Below are 20,444 nucleotides of genomic sequence, written 5' to 3' on the forward strand. Positions count from 1 at the left end.
TCCACAACACCATTTTGTTTTTACCTGTAAAAGATGGGTGTCTATTCCAGTGGTCGGCAAGCTTGGCGAAGTGTTGAGAATACAAAAAAAGGTCATAGAGAACTGGCGCTAAAAACCCTCTCTAAAAAGTGAGGTGAGTATTAGATACTTACATTTCATTCATTGGAATGGTCCTGTTTTATTTTGCTGATGAAAGAAGTACATTTAATTGGAGATACAGCAATTGCACATTGGGACACAGTATCGCATCAAAGGTAATGCTGATATGTGGATTTGCAAACATCCAATCACAATTTGTTTTCAATATCCTTCACTGTGCTGATAAAATGGTAATATTGGTCTACTTGAGTGTATGTATTGCTTTTGCGTTTTCCCGTTGTTTTTTAACCGTACCGTAGTGCTACTGCATGCTATCATCTAAAAATCCTCGCTACTTCTAATCCTCCCATAGGGTGGGTGTGATGCGATGAAATTTTCATTATGTTTTGCTCTTCTATTCAACTACCTTCAACTACAACTCACTACATTGATTGCTCTCACTAAGTTATTAGAATTTAGCATCGAATGATTACAATGCATTAGCTTGATCGGGAATGCAAAAGGTGTTGATGCTACTCGTGGTCGCTAATACTGCGTCGCTAATGCTATGTTACTAGGATAAAATCAATCTTAGCAGTGTAATTCTGTGGCTACTGTGGCGGTACCATCATGGGTTTAGTTGTGGTTTTGTTATAGTGGTGGGTCTTATTAGAGGTTATTGGTTGTTCACGTGGCTACGAATTATTAAGCATTGTGCTTGGTATATTGCATATCGGTTTGCTTGACCATCGATTGTATTACTCTCGAACGGAAGCAATATCACATTTAATAACTCCATGGTTCTGTAGTACGGTAATGTGGAGCTGCTCGATCTGATGCGCTTCTTCAGATGCGCCTGGCTCGTCACACGACGTTCCATGGAATGTAGACTTTGGAATGATGAATGCAGATCGCTTAGCAAAAGACTGAACCCGATCCGTTCCTAGCATTGGACGCTCTGGAGTGAATCCAATTTTATAGTGATACAGTATGGCGTGTACACGTTTTGGTACGGTTGGTTCGCAAAGGGCCAATTCCAGCGCAGTTTCGTGTAGCTTTCCATCGAACGGTATATCTGCAAGCTTGACATTGTTGGAAAGATTGCGGTAGGAAAACGGGCCCAGATCTAGATGATTCTCGGTTTCCAGTGAAGCTAGATACTTGTCGATTTGAAATTGTTCCAGTTCCGGGTTTTCTACCCGACTACACTTCACGATCCAGTCCGACTCGATCAAGCTACCGTGCAGCTCGAGCGATGACGGTATCACTGTTCCGATGGGTTTTAACTTGGCCAGCAACGATTGATAAAGGCAAAAGTGCTCACTGTTGATCTGACCGAACACATCAACCGGTTGCAGAATAATTAAATCCAGCGTATAGTCGTTTAGCAGAAATATCTCTTGGAGTGAGTTCACCAACATAATACTACCCATGGGAATATCGTTTTGATTTGCAATAAACTCAATCAAATCCTCGGTCTGATCGAGGCAGAACAACATCCGCGCTTTGCCCTCTTTGAGCAGTTTCAGCCCTGCGTAGGGGAAAAGCGACAGGTCGAGTACTTTTTCCATGTCGTCCAGCCCTTCGGTAGCCTCGATTAGGCTGCTGTAGTACTCGTTGTCATTTAGAAACTCGAGTACATGTTCGTCCACACTTATTTGATTGTCGACTGAGTACAAGTTGTGGGCAATAGAGAGTGCACCGTCCTTGCAAGACATCGATAGCTTCAACCGTTGATCCTTCGCAACCGGCAGGCGCTGGTTCAGTCGAAAGATGGCCTGGTTCCAGCACGTGCTGGTGGTAGGGTCCGTACTAATGGCTTGCGTTTCGTCGAGCTGTAGGTCGAACCATACGACAAAACCGTCCAGCAGGAGACCATCATCCAGACAGGTCAGCTCTACCTCGCCCGCCTCCGTACCATCATGATAGCGCATCAACGAGTCGAGATCGTTGAAATCAACCTCCAACGATACGACGGTATCGGTCACGAACTCAAAATCATCGTTCGCCTGGATGCGGCCTACATCCTCTGCATCGTAGCACTTCGTACCTTCTTTAGAAAGCAAACAGTTGCTAGGCAATGCGAAATCGTCTATGAATGCTTCGTTGATTAAAATATTGCTTGCGGTTAAGGCGCGCGATTGATAGCCGGAGGCATGCAGCGTTACCTTCGCCGGAATGATTTTGCCTTCCGGCAGCAGTAGATGCTTTTTGGCGTGGATTAACGTTTCCAGTATTCCCTCGCCAAACGCACCGGAATCAAGCGTTTCCGTAATGATAAGCGAGAAACGTTCGCCGATTTTTAAATCCTGCGAAAAGCTCTGAAACAAACAGATCCGATCGCTCAGCCCGTTAGCGCCAAACACATCCCGTGCGATTTGCACCATTATTTCGGATCCATCACAAGCTGCCGCCTTGCGTATGCCCTCGCATCGCAAAGCGTACATCGACAGCAAACCGGTACCGGTGCCAATGTCGAGCACTTCGTTGTATCCTCCAGCGATCTGGCGCTCGATCGCGGCCCGAAATGCTGCATTGCGCACAACGTCGTTTAGCATGCGGAAATGCCATCTTTCGACAAGCTCGCACTTGGTGTTCTGCAGATTTTGGTAGGCTTTCAGGTAGCGAGAATCCTGCAGCAGCACACGTTCGAAGCAGATGGAAGCCTCCAACGAGCGGCCATATCTGAAAGGGTAGCAGCAAATGGTAAAAGATAAGCTTCAATCGAGCGCGTCGATGCTTTTAGGAAAGGGGATATATGCGAATTTAGAATTTTAAGTGATCTTAGAGCATCATTTAGTTGTGTCCTTATTTCTTTCCTATTTCTTTGCCACTGTAGTCTTAGTTAATCGGATCGTTTGTAAATGTATTCGCAATTTATTTCATTAGCTCTCCTCTCCCCTCTTGCAAACATTACAACTAGACGGTGGTAATACAACTAGAGTCCGGTAAAATGTAACAAAAACATAGTAAAGCTTAGCAAACAGAGTTAAATGATGAAATGACCAAACCATATGGTTTACGCATATATAGTATTGTACTTAGTGGAATCTCCTCACTACCCCTAACGCTGTTCGTGGTGCACAAACTCACCCCTAATGAGATAATTTGTTACATAATCACATTACTGAAAACCTTACAGAAAGTAACGCACTTTAAGCCAGCCCTGGCCATAGATTCTGTCCATACGGTGATTGCATCGTTTACTGACGGTTCGTTTAATAGCACGTTTGGAACACTGAATGACACGAATGGGTTGAACAATGTGTTCGTTTGCTCGTTTGAACTAGCTTGAAACACGGTCAACGGTACGTGTGCTAAACAGTTGTCCTGTGTGCGTTCCGTATCATACCAGTACACTACCGGATAGCCAATGAACAATCCGTACGCGCTTGTACGACAAGCAGTGGGGCCAATCGGCCACACAGCGATTGGTGTATTAGTTCGCCGTGCCGTGTGCTGGCTGCGTATAATCTCGAGCCTAGATTCCAACAAACTAGTGTAACCATTACAAACAGCAACCACACGCTCGTCAGCTAACTGGGGGGCGGCCTGTCCAGCGGATACATCGACAACGGTAGGGCGCCACAACTGTTGACCCACAAATCGGTCCATGTGGCACACGCCAAAATCATCCGCCGACTCGTGCCCAATCTGCACAACGACCAATGTGTCCTGTAGCAGTTTTGCCGCCTTTAACGAATCGAGCAATCTGCTTACCTCGTCCATCGAAAGACATCCAACGTCCCAAAGGAAACCTAATTTCAATCCTCTATCGATTGCGTACAATTGTTGGGCAATCTCTTTGATTGTGCTTCTCGCTCTTACCTTCGCCCGCAGGTGGCGGGTCAGGTAGTGGTTTATGTCCTTCATATGGCTAGCTCGCGTTGTGCGTATTTGCACGCGTGTACCTAAAGGCTAACCTGCTGTGTGTGTGTATGTGTGTGTGTATGTGGGAATCTGAGCGCCTACCTTTGCAGCCGCACGCCCGTCTCGTTCAGTAGCTCCGGGTGTTCCGGAAAGTATTCCAAACCCTGCTCGATGATTTCAAACACTTGTTCGATTTTGCCCTCCTGTTCCAGCTGGTCCGCATACTTGGTTACGACGAACAGAAACAGCTCCCGTAGCGGATCTTCCTCCTCGGCATCCGGTGAAGGGGGTGACCGCTGGTCGAGCACTTTCGTCGCACTAGCAAAAGCTTTTTTGAATTTAGCCTGAGCAATAAAGTCGTATACAACTTTCAGTTCACCAATTTCTTCATCACTGCTCATTTCTTTTTTTTTTACGGAACGACAACCCAGCCGGACGACTTCCCTGATCTGCGCTGAACTTCCAGTACGGAGTACGAGGAAGCTTCCTGGTTGGTGGGCTGCTTTGATGCGAGTGTATCTGCGTTTTGCTTCTTCGACTTTTGACGACGCAGTGATTTGCCCCGTGTGTCCTGCCAGTTATTGTGGTCCTCAAGTACTGTTTCTGCTCCTGCTGCTGCTGCTGCTCCTGCTGGTGGTGGCTCTAAGCCTCAGCACAAATTTTCCATCGCTTCCATCGAAGAGAGAGAATATTTTGTAAACAGAAAGCAGTGCGCCGGCGTCGACAGCTGTCAAAAATCTCTCGCTCAAGGTCAGGTTTGTTGTTTTCATAATAACAGCCGTGGAAAAGGCTGGATGCTTCTTCACCTTGTTGCGTGTTATCGGAGTTTGTCCGCAGGCAGGTTCGATAAAACAAATTTCGTGCATTCATGGAACACGCCGTCGAAGCAAACTACGGGCGACCTATGACTGAAGTGACAGTGACCGGCCGCAAGTAGTAGTATGGTCTATTAGTGAGTCACCAGATGAACAGTAAAGGCCGAGACGGACATACAGTCATATACGGGTCACCAGTGATTACGCGGCTGGATTGCTGAAGCGAAACGGTGAAAGATAGATAACGGTGGTGCACGATGCGGTTTACTACGGTAGCATTTGCTTTGATCGTATTTATTGTCGTCTTTTCGATATTTGTTGCTAACCTTGCCAACTTGATCGGTATCGACAAGCAATTAAGTAACCGGCTCGATGCCGCATCGAACGATGGGGAGCAAAGGCAGCCCAAACAGCTGAAGCTGGATGATCAGCACAATCATTTGATGTGGTTTTTACAGGTGATTCTTAAGCAATAGCCAGATCGCATTTCTAGTCAATCGGTCCATCGTGTCGTGCCGTAACATTTCAAGCCATACGTTTTCTATTTTAGGTTTCCGACATACATATTAGTATGTATCTGGATCCGGCCCGTGTACCGCAGTTGATCGAATTCTGCAACCGAACCGTTGATATCATCGCACCATCAGTAGTACTGGCCTCGGGAGATCTAACCGATGCCAAAACGTCAAACTTTCTCGGTTCCCAACAGCACGAACAGGAGTGGCGTTGGTATCACGAGGTGCTGCGGGACACGAACGTGCTGAACAAAACGGTGTGGCTGGACATTCGTGGAAATCATGACAACTTTAATGTGCCCGCACTGCAAACCCGGCAGGATCTATTCACAAACTATTCCGCTCAAGGCAGACACCATACCCGGTCATACATGCATCAGGTGGCAGCGGGTGGTGAACGTTACACATTCATTGCCGTTGACGCTTGCTTAGATCCGGGACCGAAACGGCCCTTCAATTTTGTCGGAATGCTGTCGAGGAATGAGACGCAACATCTGATAAATCTAGCCGAACGGTCCCGGGAGCTCAACACGAACTACACCATTTGGTTCGGACACTATCCCACATCGTGCATCCTTACGCCGGGACTAGGTACGGGTGGTATCCGTAATCTAATTGGTCGATACCGGGAGGCTTACGCGTATCTGGCCGGACATTTCCATACGCTCGGTGGAGCCGTACCCCGGATGTATACGCTGCAGGAGGAAGGGTTTCTCGAGCTAGAACTTGGCGATTGGATGCGCAACCGACGGTATCGGCTGGCGGCTTTCGATCATGGTCTCTTCTCGTTCGTCGACATCCATCACAACCAGTGGCCGGTGGTGCTGGTGACGAATCCAAAGGACGCTTTGTTCAACATTCCAGGGAAGGAAGATCTACAGTCGATCGTGGACTCTACGCACATACGTATGCTGATCTTTTCGCCGGCGAAAGTGGTAGAATGTCAGGTGAAAATAGACGGTGCCAGTTGGCAAGATTGCCAACGCATCAGCCATCAGCTGTTCGTTGTACCGTGGGAACCGAAGCGTTACAAACGTGGGCTGCATAAGCTTTTGGTCTACGTGCTGGATGCGGATGGAAGAAGCCGTGTGGTGGAGCAACGGTTTACCCTGGACGGGTCTCGGTTGCAGTTCGATTTTCTGGCCAAACTGGTGCTGATGTATGATACAAACAAAGTGTTTCAAACATTTTTCAGCGTGGCGTTGATCATCTATTTGGTACCGTTGTGTGTGTTTCGTATATGGCATACCCTGGTTCGCAGTACGTTTGCAATCACTCTGTATGACGGCCATATCAAACTGATAAATTCAATCCTTCAACTTTACTTCCATTTTAGAGGGCACTGTGGCAAGGCCCCGCCTGCGGACATTATGCTGCGGTGGATGGATACGAAAAATGTGGATTTTGTCGACTGTCGATCGTCTGATGTTTCCTATCGTGGGATACTGCCTCTATCTGACCTGCGGCCCATGGTCCATCGGAGAAGTCATCGACGGCCACATGGGGGTGGTGTTTGTGTGGGGTATTTTTGTAAATAACGCGTTTCTGCCTGGCACGCTCACCTATTTGTATGGATTTTTTCAACTAATGCTCTGTCAGCTTCCATTGACCATAATATTTGCCAACAACGTCGTACGACGGTAAGAACGATAATTGGAAACGTTTCGGAATTAGTCTTTTTTATATATTTAAACCAATTTTTGTTAATTCCAACATTTCCTCTGCCTACAGCTTTTATCGTCGTTCCGGTGAGAAGAACTACGGTTGGACAATGGCACTGTGGAAAAATTCTGCATTTATTCTGATTATGACAGTCGAGGTTTTACTGGCCGCGATATTTTGGAACTCGTACGGATTACTGGCCTTCATCATTACACCACTTCGAGCATGGTCCATTGTATTGAATGTAATCCTCTGGTACCAGTCGCGCTACATTCCGGAAAAATGTCTACGTTCCGCATCTGCCGTTTGGTCGTCCTCTGAACCAAAACTTTCATCGTTGGCGAACTAATGAGCAATGTGCCGGCAAACGATAACTACGAATAATAGCGAACACCATCGCAATTGGTTTCCTGGTAGTTGTGTATAAGAAGTTTGGTTTTTGATTATCTGAAATTTCGCCTCGACTACACGTTGCCTTCTCTTAACTGAAGCTGTATTCAGCTGGAAACACCGTTTTGTTACAATTTACATAAGTACTTCAAATAGTCATATATGTGATCCAAACTGATGAAAAATCTATGTGTACAATTTTCATTTAACATTCACTCTAGTCACCGTCATTGAGAAACACTTTGAGCACAGGGAAATTCAAACATACAAACATAATCACTAGAAATGCTTATTTAACTCTCTATGGAAATGTCATCTTGTTGAATTGCAGTAGTCTGGACTCATTCAGCAATTTCATCAACTATTGCAACAATCACCACCGTGTCACGATACCAAAAAAAAAAAGGTTTAAATATTTGCAGTTTTTTGCAAGCAATATTTAGCAAAGATATGGTACCCATGTACACCCATGTTCTAACGAAGTTAATTAGTGGAGCTGTTAGTGAAACATATTGTATCTTGGAGAAAAGTATTAATTGTGACTGGTGTATTGCGTTCAGAACTAACATGATCGTATGTATTGATTATTTTGTTACAAGTATACCATAACATGTTGTGAGAAACTAATAAAATGTGACGACTGTAAACCGTGATTTTGTGTTTCTGTATTATCTAAGAATCCGCCGATCATGGATAAATTGCTATAATTTATTAGATATGGCCGGTGTTCTCTCGTGTTACAGTCGTGCATTCGTACAACCTAACAGCATGCCCGTGTTGGGTTCATATCCCGTATGGTATTCTGCTATTGGTGATGTCAGAGATAGTCAATGCTTTGTCGCAGGCTCTGGACACCGGCTAAAGGTGTTACGCCAAATAAGAAAAAGAATTCATCAGGTGGCAATTTTACACTTTGACTGTAAATGTTATCACTGACATCACCGACAACAAGCCAAAACATATGTATATTTACGAGTGGCTAATACTCCAAATATGCATTTAGAATATATATTTTAAGATTAGTTTGGATCGTTTTCTTCCAGTGCAAGTGTACTTTTTTATAGTACGCCTTTTCTAAGCAGATGTCTCCGTTCCAATTTAGGATGATTATACGCATGGCATCGTGACGCAACGCTAACAGCCGTCCCCTAGATCAACGTACCTGCCTGCCGCCCCATCACAGCGAACCTTACACATGCATTTATGATGCATTTATCAGCCTCTGCATTTCTGTCTCTCTGCTCTAGTGTATTATCCAACATCCAGCTGACCGCTAATTCTAATAATGTGCTGATTGATGATGCGGTTTGTCTCAACGAAGATGTACAGCGTACCCTTAGCCCGTAGTGAAGTGCACCGGCGCACAAACTGCCGATGCTGCCGATAGTTCAGTTGACAGTGAATAGTGGAATAGGATTGTTCGCGCCGAGACACATTTAGTCGGCAAAGAAGAGCGAAAATGATCGTTACGTGTAGCACCGTAGTACTGCTGTTATCCGGATTAACGGCTATAGCGGCTGGTGGTGAGTGGGCACGAATTGTTACAGTACAAACACGTGTTGTGATCGTGATTTGCAAAAAATGAGTCCTCCAATACCAATTTAACATGCACGTTCCTGCACAGAGCTCCCGAAACCATTCGTTTGTGCGGCTCAGATGGAAATTAATAGCACTGAAGCTGCATTAAAAAATGCCCTATTTTGTGGGACAAGCTACAACCCGCGTTATCGGCCAGTGAAGTATCAGCAAGATCGACTTGCAATGTACATCGGGGCTGAAGTAATCAATGTCGAAAAGGTATGGCAAGTTGTGTTTAACTATTTTTAATTATCTAACGCATTGGCTAAATTATTTGAAATTAGGTGCGCAATTACGATTCTAGGCTGGAGATAACGCTAGAGCTGCTGATGGTAAGTGAACGGTGTGATAATTATTTCGAAGCATTTCGATGCATTTGAAGCTCACCTATATTGCAGCAATGGTACGACGCTTTTCTACACTGGAACAAGCGTACGAGTGGCAATATAGAAACGATTAATGTAGCTGAGCAAGACCTCTGGACGCCAACATTTGCAGCAAAATCGTTTCAACGGTATGTAAATGTTTGATATTTAAATGAAAACCGTTATCACAGCAGCATCGCGTCACAAGTTCTGGTATCGTTCTAGATCGCCTCGCATCCAAAACACTAAACAGTGTACCCGTGTCAAGTGCCATCTTAGCTACGATGGAGAAGTTATCTATACGGTGCTGTGTACATTCACGGTCGACTGTTACACCGAGGCAAGATACTGGGCATTCGATACGAAGATTTGTACGCTGCGTATTTATTCCGTCGAGTACGATACCAACCAATTGTCGCTGTTTCACTTCCAACGCCGCCTCTCGTACCCGAGCTATTCGCTGTTGCCGTACAAAATTACCTCGTTTCAGATGGCCACTGTTAACAGCACGATGAGCCCCGAGTTTCGCATGGATATTGTCATCGAGCGATTAGTTGGTTCGCATTTGGTCGTTTTTCTCGTACTGATCGTCAGTAAGTGCAGACACACTCACCATCCCTTTGAATCGCCTTCATTGTGCTTTAATTCGAAATATGTTTCTCCATTCTATGGCAGTGTTTTGTTTCCTGAACTTGTTTAGTCTCTGGTTTAGCATCGACACTAGCGCTCGAACGATCGCCGTCGTCCTGGGTACCGTGATGCAAGGTATGTTTCTTGTTATCCTTTACTGGTACGGCATGGTGAAGATGAAACCGGTTATCACTTTGGCACACCTGCTACTTGGTTCGTTTGCTCTCGGCGTTATTGCTTTCGGATGGACGTATTATGCAAGAGGTCAGATTACCTCCCGAAAGGGATGCACTGAGTGTCCGCTAGCGGTAATTCAGACCATAAGCTGTTTAAGAAAAAATCGACCATTAACATCGTTCTTGTCCATCGGATATCTAAATGGAAGCATCAAGAAAGACACATTATCCCCTGAATGGGAAGATAACTTACCGGAAGCGAATAGGCAAACACAGGTACGTAATCTACCACAGGATGACGATACGGCTTCCACCACAAACGACGATAGTGATGTTACGTGGCAGGACATGGTGCAGCCAGTGGATCGCATCCTGTTCTGTGCCATGCTTACGATGTATCTGCTGATGTTCATCGTGTATGTGTTCTAGCAAGTTGTTCATTCGAACACTCTCTCGCCGTACAATAATCAAGAATATACAATATTAGCGTATTCATCGCTTTATCGCAAGCAAAGACTAATAAAAACACGATGAATGCGAAAAACAAATCGTGCCTTTTACATATTTGACAAACAATGTCTGACGCTAAACTGTGTAAGACCTGCGGGACACCTACGATCGAGAACCACGCGAGTAGCATTGTTTGACGATGTTACGGTAAGTGAATAGTACAATTCATCTTAATACATCTACTGGCAAAATGTTATTATTTTATACATTTTAAATTGAAATAAAAATGAAAATTCATCAAACGAAAGTGGAATAAAACACATGATGCTATTTTTTTACCACTGGTTACCAGTTTAATATAATTGCTATTTACCCAACACAATTAATACCCAAACTTGGCAAAGAATAGTCACAAAATGGACATGTGTGGATTTCTACTGCCTTCTTAATTTCCACAATTACTCTCTCTCTCTCTCTCTCTCTCTCTCTCTCTCTCTCTCTCTCTCTCTCTCTCTTCGACTCTCTCTCTCACTTACATTTCCTTCAATAAGTGTTTTTTTTGCAACATTCGAGAGTAACCTTTCACTCTGATTGCACGTTTTTAAAGTAATGAACAACGGGGAAGGGGATTGTATCGTGTAGAAATTGCGCTACGCTAGGAGGGAATACGATTGTTGTTTCTGGTATTAACTTACGATTATCGCTACACCTACTAAACTGCTAATCAAATGGACACTACCGTTATGCGGATTTTAGTTCATGGATATCTTATGTCTACGGATACGAAAGGAGGGATTCGCACTCTACAACCGACCGAACTCTGCAGGCCGCCTAGCACTATAGTAAAACAAATGTATGTTCCAACTTAACGGGATTGAAAGATGTTACTCATTTTACGACTACACCATTAAGTATGTCCATCTTCTTTTGCTATTTTCCGTGTTACACCGTTCGGCATCTAAGATCTTCGTTTGTTACCTTGTTTCATCATTGATGTACGTTAAATCAAGTGCCGCTATTTCTTCTGTATTGCGAAAGTATACTACAAATGTTTAATCATGCAGATTGCATAGCTTGCATGTTGTTTGTCTTTAACTCACTACGATTCTCTAAGATCCTACAACAAAAATATCAAATATCAGAAACATCACTATTCTCTAACAGGTTGCAATCTCTTTTTACTTTTTGTTTGTGATAAAGATTAACACACAATAATTTTAAACACAAAAAAGCGTATAATCGCAAAGAAAGACGAGATATAACAAAATTCACAAATTATTCAAACGGAAGTTTCCAAAAGCTAACGCTTCTGGATTCCTGTAATAATTTGGCTACTGCATTGAGTAGCATTTCTTGCCTCCATGTACTAGGGTAAGTACCAAAAATGCTTTATCGTGGCTTCGTACCATCGTATAGTTAATTATTACCACTCTTTCGAGTTATCTCCTACCGCTCAAACCTCATTTCAAAAAAGGGACGGTGATTAATTATTATTAATTTCGTAGTTCATATTGTTATGTCGTGTCGTATTTTGTAAGTGTGTTTTGTTCTTTTATCCTTCAGTGTTTTTTTTTTTTGGGGGAAAATGGTCGACTTGTATGTCTATCTTTGCTGTCGGTTTTGAAGTAACATTTGTTGACTCATTCATTTTCCTTTTCAACACTGGCCATTTCGCTTAATCTTAATAATTTTCCGTGCAATAAATTTTGCTTTTCTATTCCACGTTTTTTTCTGTTTATTTTAAATGTTTTTACAATAAATATATGGCTCGGTAGACTTGTATAAGTTATGCTAAATGATAGTTTTCTTTTACATTAAATAGGAGATTCTACAGTACCACATCGTACGAATTGGATGTTCTTTCTGCCGGCACAAATCATTTCGCACCAGATTTACGACGCATGATGCGCGTGTGGTCTGTTTCTGTTGTCCCCCAAGTCAGATACAACAATACCAGAGCTACTCTCAATTTCCATGTAGAGTTGATGCTATAATATCTTTATTATTCACATAACCTGTTTCTTCTCAAAAATATTGGCAAATGGATTAATCAAAGAATATAATAACATTCTAATAATAAATTTTGGACGATTAGAAGATTTTTTTTTCAATGAGGACATGCTTTCGTAGGATTACATCGACGAAACTCCTATTGTGTTCTCATTCATTCGTTTTGCTATCATTATTTTTGACACTGCTGACATATTGCCTCACTTGCTCGATTTGAGTCTGGTGCTATATTTCGTGTATCTTAACTGACAAAAAAATCACAAATTTCAAAATCTAACCTGCACTATTTTGGACAGATAATTGTTAGTTGCTATGAACCAATGAACATATTGTTCTTCTATTACTTTTCCCTCATTAGAGCTGTCTAATGTTTAACACACTACTGATAATCATGTTTCGTACTGACTTTGGAACGCAAAGGGAAGACGTCCTAATAGACTATAAAATGTTGCGCACTGCTAGTTACTGATGTGTGCTAATTCCTACTTCTAGGAATTTACTATTAATCATCCTTCCACTACAGCCACCAATGTAAGATGCAGCGGTGCCGACAATACAACGAAACATTCTTACAGGGTTTTCAATGATATTATTGACATGTTCAGCGAGTTGTTGATTCGTTCGGGCATATAATTGACACTTTCAGCGAGATATTGAATTGTTCGTAAGCAGGCGTTGACATGTTCAGCGATTCTGTAGTGCTGTCATTTGTTTTGTTTACACACTGTGCCGCAAGGTTCAATTTTTCATTCTTAGAAGTCCTAAAAGTAGCTAATAATCATTCCCCAAGCTGTTTAATACATGAATTAGTTAAAACAAATATATTTTTACGAAAACCGTTTGTTTACCTTCTGATGAGAATGATCCAAGCTGCAGTCCAAGGGGTACGAAAGTGACAGCTCTATAGTATCGCCGAACTTGTCAACGCCGCCTTCCGAACAATTCAATATCTCGCTGAAAGTGTCAATTATATGCCCGAACGAATCTACAACTCGCTGAACACGTCAATAATATCATTGAAAACCCTGTATTGCCAATGAAATCACATTGCACTCCGATAGCAAGACGAATATCTGACTGTTTTATGACGTCGTAGATGCTTTTCTTTTCATTGCAAATATTTCTGGCAGCATCGGCAAGTAAATATGTTGTAAAATACGTTGATGCTTCTAGTCATCAGGAACGTGTGGAAAGTTGCCCTAAAAATGTTGGTCCAAATTTTGCTTTTTTCCATACCATCAATACAACCGATAAACAAAAAGGTCTCTCTTGTCACGAACTGTAAGTGACATTAGAACGTTGTTTCAGAAAAGAACATTATGTTTTTAGCACATTCGCACTATCATCATCATCGCAGTAAATTATTAGATAACGGGCTCATAACCGTATTGGTATTTGCTCGAGAATTCATAAATAATTTCTATCTATACCTGTTTGAAATAGATTTGGTAGCAACATTTGTGTTACCATAATCATTCGGTATGCAAGCCACAACCACCAACACCATTCAACATTTTAAGTTGCTAAACTGTGTTGTTATCAATTTCTAATAATCGATAGATAGTGTAATAAACGAACCATACCTTCATCAGAGTTCTTTTTTCGATCAGTCATCTGTCTGTGTGTTCTTCGGTGAACCGCTGCCACGTTCGTTCGTTCAGCTAGTCATCTAGTTACAATAATTCCTTCAACACTATTGTAGCTGCCACTATCGGTGAAAATAAATATATCTCTTGCGTTCATTTGTGTTCTTCGGACTTTCACACAGGTTAACTGGACATACTGTGTGTTTTTTTTTTGCTTCGACATTCGTCCAAACGCTGATCAGTACGTTTTACAACGAGTTTATAAATTGCAACTATTTTCATTTCTCGTTCGTTTCATTAATGGATGGAAATATGGTTTTCTTTTTCAAACAGTGTTGCTCACTGCTGGTCAGTTACGTTCCATGTGGGAATTTGATTATTCAATTTAAATGGTGGGACGGACCACCTAGTCATAGCTCTCCGTTTTTCTAATCTTTTGCAAAGAAAAAGAGCGTAAAACAATGCACAACCAACTCAATAACACACGGGAGATCGATGAAAGATTCACATATGATGGTGATAATTTTTGGTTGTTATTCGTCCCGCCACTTTGTATTAACTAAAACTACAAACTCTTTCCTCTAGCGCTTCCCCCTTTACAGCTTAAGAAGTGTGTAAAGGAACGCTAGAATTTTACGCTGTACGCTCACCTTATGTTAGAAGAAAGCTTGGTTCGGATTGTTACTATTGCTGTTGCTGTTCGGATTCTGAAGGCTGTTCCGGGCCGGCTGCCCACGAGAGAAGGCCGACTTGCCGCCACCTCCACCACCGCCGCGCTGCGAAGCTGCCGGCCGGCGCACATGGCGCATTTCACTATAAATACGAGAACAAATAATTACTTCATCACTATGCACTAACTAGAAACAGACGCTAATGTTTACCGGTCCATCTCAAGCTCCTCGAGCTTTTGCGTCAGTCCAAGTTTCTGCTGCACAGCCAATCGAAGTAGCTGATTAAGCGTTTTCTTTTCCTCCTCAGCGGCCGCAAGCTGATGCGTGAGTTCGTCAACCTGAGTGACATACTCCTCGCAGCGAGCCGCAAACATAGCGCGGAGACCTGGTAAAAAAAACAGGAATAAACAACGGTAGAAGAATGGGGTTTGACGCCGTTTGCATCGAGTTTGATTTTTGCTCCAACTTACTTGAAAATGTGGCCGCATCTTCCTTCAAGATGCGCAGCTCGTTTCGCAACTTTGACATCGTATCGCTGACGACCAACTTTTCGTTTTCGTACTTGGATTTAAGATTTGTCAGCGCCACCTCGGCGGTGTTCTTATTCGACTTGAGCACGGTGCGCAGCGTTGCGATCTGCTCGCGTTTCGTCGACAGCAAGCTGCGCAATTTGATGATTTGTTCGTGCAGATCTGCTATTTCTTCCTTTGCCTCCTTTACATCGCCCGAGGATGTAGCGGAGGAATCGGTCACCACCTTATCCTTGTTCAGCTCGATCGTATGTTCGACGGCTGTCTTGAGGTACCGAATTTGATCGCTCACAGTGTCAACGTACTTGCGAATCTCGACAGCATCGCTGAGTGCTTGCAGGTCCTCAAAAACATGAGGCTTGGATGTAAGAATGTCGGATTTCAGCTGTGATTGAATTGCCGTTAAGGAATCGTTCTCGAAGCTAAATATGGAAAAACAAAACAGGCACATAACAACAATATGGCTAAAATAGGATACGCTTTAAAATGATTGACATTCAACATACCTTAAGTCGTCGTTCTTGTGGTCCAACAGTACACGATTTGGAGTTTCACCATTTACCGTGCACACCAGGTGGTACAACTGGGCCAGGTCGTCGCTTAGTGCAACTAAATTAGTTCGCGTCGTGTTCAAGCTCTGGCCCGCTGTTTGTGAGAGTGTCGTAAGTACCTGGATGTCACTATGCAAATCCAATGATTTCTGTTCAACAGACAACAGCTACGAAACAGAAACAAAGTATTTAAGTTGTTGAATGAATTAATTTAGAGCTCGGATAAACGGACAGTTAATATAGTAAGCACACTACCTTGTTCTTGAGATTTGTTATTTCATTGCGCAGTACAGTCATTGCGTCAGAACAGTTCAAGCCCTTCTGCAATTCAGCCAGGTCAGCTTTGAGAGTATCTATTTCCTTCGAGCTTAAGGTGAACCAGCTCGAGTATTGCATGATAGCTTCATTCAATTTATCATTCACATCCTTGTCCTTTGCTGTAGATACTACAAACAATGTAAGCGTACGATAGAAGATTTCACAAAAATGCGACTTGAGCAATGTCGTCACCTTACTTTCCCAACTTACCGGTTATATTTTCCTCAATTTGAATTTGTTTCTTGAGCGTATGAAGCGCATCAACGTGTGCTGCCAGTAACATCAGCTTAGCCATAAAGTTTTGCAAGTCGTTTTGGCTTTTGTCTAGATTCTGCTGGGCATCACGAAGATTTGCGGTCAGGCATAACTTTTCCGTTTCCATTGTTTCCAGCTGCTTTTCGAGTTTTTTAAGCTCATTCAGATGAATCTCCGAGAATAGATCGCCCTTTGTGCCATCGGGTGATTTCAGGTCCGCAGTTTCTGCTTCAAGCGTTGCTTCCAATCTTTTCAGGGTGGAGTCTCTGTATATCCATAATTAAAGGTATTATATCTCATACTATGCCACTGCCACTCATGCAAAATATAACTTACCTCAGTGCTGGGATTTCCTCTTCACAATCGCTGCTGTTCAGGGCATTCTCTTCCATACTACGTATACTATATGCCAGATTACTAATATTGTACATTGATTCACGGTTGATATGTGTATCAAGCTCTTTCTTCAAAGCGTATTTATTCTCTCTTTCAACCTGAACAATGTTGAAACGCAAAGACAATAGTTTTAAATACCCTGACATATGATTGTTTAAATTGTGAAACTAAATGATACTCACTTGTAGTGCAGTCAAGGCATCTTCCATTTGTTTCTCAGCAATTTTCTTAAGACTAGCCAACTCCTCCACCTGTGAATTCAGCAGCTCGATTTCCTCTGTCAGCCTCCGGATTTCGTGCTTAGCGCCTTCGAATTCCACCTACGAAGAAACAACATCGAACATGTTGTGTAGCTAATGATTTCCTACACTCATTTGCTGTTGGATGTCAACACGTACCTGGGAGCTTCGCAAACTGGACACCTGCTTTTGGAGGGAAATGTTTTCCTCCTCTAGCTCCGAGTAATCGGCCAGCATGCGAGCTTCGCGATATTTCATATCCTTCAGCTCAGCTTTAAGCCGTGCCCGTTCTGCTTCCGTACCGGACTTGTCGCGCCCGATTTCGGCATTTTCCTGCAGCATGCGATCTCGTTCACTTGTCACACGATCTAGTTCGTGGCGTAGCTGTTTGGTTTCATTTTCCAGCTCCACAATCTGCATGTTGAGGGATGTTTCCATCGCGGCCGACTCGTTGAGCAATGCATCTTCTTGCTCGATGCCCGATTTGGTGGTGACTTGTTGGGTTTTTTGAAATTTTTGTAAAGCCTAAAAAACAATCATTAATGTTATTATATTTATTACAATTTATGCATGCATAAAGCGCAGGTACAGATACACCAGCAGCGCACACTAAAGAGTTTTTTTTTAAATATTGCACCTCATGGTACCTAGAATGAATAAGATGCCCATTGTGTCAAATGCATTCTTCTTCTATCGATACGATATCCGAAAACACGTGAAATTATGTAAACAAATTATGTTTATGATAGTATTTATGGTAATCGTATCATAACGCATAATTGACCTTCAAAATAAACCACTCGGTCGTTTCCTAGACCTGCCGTTAAGAGCATGTATTGCACAAGAAGTACCGGGTGGTATCGACAACCAAGCACACCGGTGCACACGCGAAGCTTTATCTCAAAATCTATTGGCGTGTAAGAGAAAATTAAAGAAAATAGCCAAGAGGTAAAACAACAAGTGGCGAAAATCTATTCAACCACAACACACTCTCATGTTGCACATGTTTCACGCGTTATTTCGTTTTCGCCATGGTTTGCTATGATTTTTCCAACGGCAGGTATCCGGTAATATCGGCCGGATACGTTATCGACTTTCTTGCAGGGAAAATTCGTAGGTATTGAGAGCCTCCGGAGCCGACGACAGCCGATGTGTGCTGAAGCGCGAAGATGACCCACGGAAGAGTGTGGAAAGTGGTGTGGAGGAAATGGAAACAATTATTTGCACAACTCTATTCCCAATGCAGTAATGAAGTTGATCAATAGCTCTGAAGCAGAATCCAAGAAGCACTTACCGCCTAATTGGAAAGCAATTCAAGAACCGCCATGCACGTGAGGATTCGGTCGATGGGTCTCGTTAGTTCGAGAAAAGAAGGAATAAATAGATAAGTACCATCAATGCTCATCTATGTCACACGTGAAGGTAAAAACGGTGCAATTATTCGATGACGAAAACACAGCCATTTTCCCATCCAGACAAAAAAACAGTCTTCAAAAAAGGCGTGGAGCTGCACCAATTGGCCGTTTCTGATTTCGATTGCATTTCAAATGAAATCGTAGTTAGCGCTGGAAGTAACAACAACAACAGAAAGCAATCACCCACAGCTCGGCGGCTGCCTCCATCGCCCTACTACCCCGGTGCGTAACCGAAAACACGAAGGAAAATTTCACCCATTTCGCTTCTGCCATACGAGGTGAAATGAAATAAAACGAAATGAGACCGAAATGTGCGGTGAATCATTAGATTGTTGTAATTGTGCAGAGCGGTTGGCGTAGTTATAAGCTCTTCACGCACTATGTATTAGTTGCACCTGACGCTACTAATTCCTTCTTGGTCATTTTCTTAGAGAAAATTTACGCGTTTTGCGTTGATATTAGCACTGCTCTCAAGCAAATACGTGTTACTTATGCAAACATGTTGAACTTACCTCTTGTGTAATGTCGAGCTCATGTTTGGTGTTCTCGTACAGCGACTCCAGTTCTTCGCATTTCACTTGCAAGTTCTGCTTTTCCTCCAACAATCCTAGACCGTATTTGGCAGATTGAATATTTTCGCTGCTCACCTGATCCAGCTCTCGCGTTAGACGCTCGATTTCGGACCGCAAGGTTTCTAGTTCCGCCGATGATGTCATTTTCGGTATCGGTGTATTCCTTTTTTTTGGCTTCCTGATAGAACACTCTTCTCCGTTGAAGGAGCGGAGGAGCAACAATCAGCGGGGAGGCACGACGGTTGGAGCGAGCAGTCTCGAATCGGTGGTACTTCTGTCGGAAGCGATGGGGTTTCGTTTGCCAGCCAAATGTGGCAATGTGGCCGAAGGGTTACGCAAAGGAATGTGTCACCCACGGTGTAGCGGAATGCGAGCTTTATGCGTCCTTACGATAAAAGAAATCTGATCTGGTCATTACACTAGAGGTTAAAAGCACTGTGTTTTCCCCTTTCATGGATTGGGAGGTGCGCTACACTTGTGCCACCTCAAACGATTGGGTGACATTGGCCGTTTCTCTTTTCTATTTTCACTCCGAACATCGAAAACGATAATCTCCAGCGTAAATCAGCGTAAGCGTGTCCTAGTACCGCGGCAAAGCAATGGTGCAGGAGCACACCACACGTAGCACAGATGTTGTAGTCAGCTTAAAAAATATCAAAACAGGAAAACCTTCTTGGAGTTTTTCTCTCGGTAACACTTGCTCTAGAAATTGTTGGCCACCGCGGCAGAGTGCGAGACGGAACGCAAATTTCCCAAATATCAAATTTTGTACCGAACCTACTGTCAGTTGAGCCATTATGCCGCTTTTACATTAGGCGAGTTTCAAATGCGATTCACACATTGGGTGCGATTGGAAACGCGATTGCAAACAACTATTTTCAGGGAAACCTCCGAGCGCTTCTACAATGGGACTGGCGGCGCCGCAGTGGCGACATCTGGAAACGATGAGATTTTCTAAAAAGTCCATAAAAAAAAACTTTTGTTGCATATTTTGTCTTCTGCTTCTATTTTTTCTCTATGAAGTTTCACGCCAAGGTGTATGGATATTAGGAGGTGAAGTGCTTCAGAGCAAATTGACATTTCACGACTTGACATAACAATACTGGGGGCTCCTGTATTAAAATCAGGGAGGGTTGGAGGTGGGTATAGAAAATTGTATGCGATTTGACATAACAATACTCAATGATGGCGCCCGGAAAACGCGCTAACAATTCACCTCCTTAATAAAGACACCTTGGTTTCACGCACACGACCTGTCAAACGGTGGCGCTGGCATCCCCAGTTCACCCCAAGTACAGTGGAGCGCCGTTTATCCGGGCTTCTCGGGACTAGACTTGGCCCGGATAAGCGAATAACACGGATAATGAGTCAA

The 20,444-nt window shown here is 43.2% G+C and overlaps 4 protein-coding genes across 5 annotated transcripts; 2 read left to right on the forward strand and 2 right to left on the reverse strand.

Moving 5' to 3' along the window:
* The first annotated feature begins 3 nt into the window (after window positions 1–3).
* On the forward strand, window positions 4–7,983 carry LOC1279625 (transmembrane protein 62). 2 transcript variants are annotated; one of them, XM_061661323.1, is made up of 4 exons: window positions 4–133; window positions 5,314–6,538; window positions 6,615–6,918; window positions 7,010–7,983. In XM_061661323.1, the coding sequence occupies exons 2-4, from the start codon at window positions 5,335–5,337 to the stop codon at window positions 7,287–7,289; spliced, it is 1,788 nt and encodes a 595-aa protein (XP_061517307.1). In that variant the 5' UTR covers window positions 4–133; window positions 5,314–5,334; the 3' UTR covers window positions 7,290–7,983. The 2 variants fall into 2 exon arrangements, with proteins under 2 accessions (XP_061517307.1, XP_319387.5); XM_319387.5 differs by lacking the exon at window positions 4–133 and adding an exon at window positions 5,021–5,221.
* Window positions 149–4,349, reverse strand: LOC4578281 (protein arginine N-methyltransferase 9). The gene is made up of 2 exons (XM_061661322.1): window positions 4,051–4,349; window positions 149–2,763 (listed from the first exon to the last, which is right to left on the reverse strand). Exons 1-2 carry the CDS (start codon window positions 4,347–4,349, stop codon window positions 837–839), a joined length of 2,226 nt encoding a protein of 741 aa, XP_061517306.1. The 3' UTR covers window positions 149–836.
* A 125-nt stretch (window positions 7,984–8,108) lies between the features above and the next one.
* Window positions 8,109–10,627, forward strand: LOC5668163 (uncharacterized). Its single transcript, XM_001689135.2, has 6 exons — window positions 8,109–8,853; window positions 8,955–9,127; window positions 9,193–9,240; window positions 9,307–9,422; window positions 9,499–9,866; window positions 9,949–10,627. The coding sequence occupies exons 1-6, from the start codon at window positions 8,790–8,792 to the stop codon at window positions 10,506–10,508; spliced, it is 1,329 nt and encodes a 442-aa protein (XP_001689187.2). The 5' UTR covers window positions 8,109–8,789; the 3' UTR covers window positions 10,509–10,627.
* Window positions 10,628–12,498: 1,871 nt separating this feature from the next.
* On the reverse strand, window positions 12,499–19,823 carry LOC1279626 (protein bicaudal D). Its single transcript, XM_554113.4, has 10 exons — window positions 19,013–19,823; window positions 17,245–17,610; window positions 17,029–17,166; window positions 16,787–16,944; window positions 16,406–16,716; window positions 16,133–16,323; window positions 15,833–16,044; window positions 15,267–15,748; window positions 15,007–15,181; window positions 12,499–14,938 (listed from the first exon to the last, which is right to left on the reverse strand). The coding sequence occupies exons 1-10, from the start codon at window positions 19,214–19,216 to the stop codon at window positions 14,782–14,784; spliced, it is 2,394 nt and encodes a 797-aa protein (XP_554113.3). The 5' UTR covers window positions 19,217–19,823; the 3' UTR covers window positions 12,499–14,781.
* Window positions 19,824–20,444: the final 621 nt, after the last annotated feature.

Source organism: Anopheles gambiae, chromosome 3 (genome assembly GCF_943734735.2).
Source record: "Anopheles gambiae chromosome 3, idAnoGambNW_F1_1, whole genome shotgun sequence".
Classification (NCBI taxonomy): domain Eukaryota; kingdom Metazoa; phylum Arthropoda; class Insecta; order Diptera; family Culicidae; genus Anopheles; species Anopheles gambiae.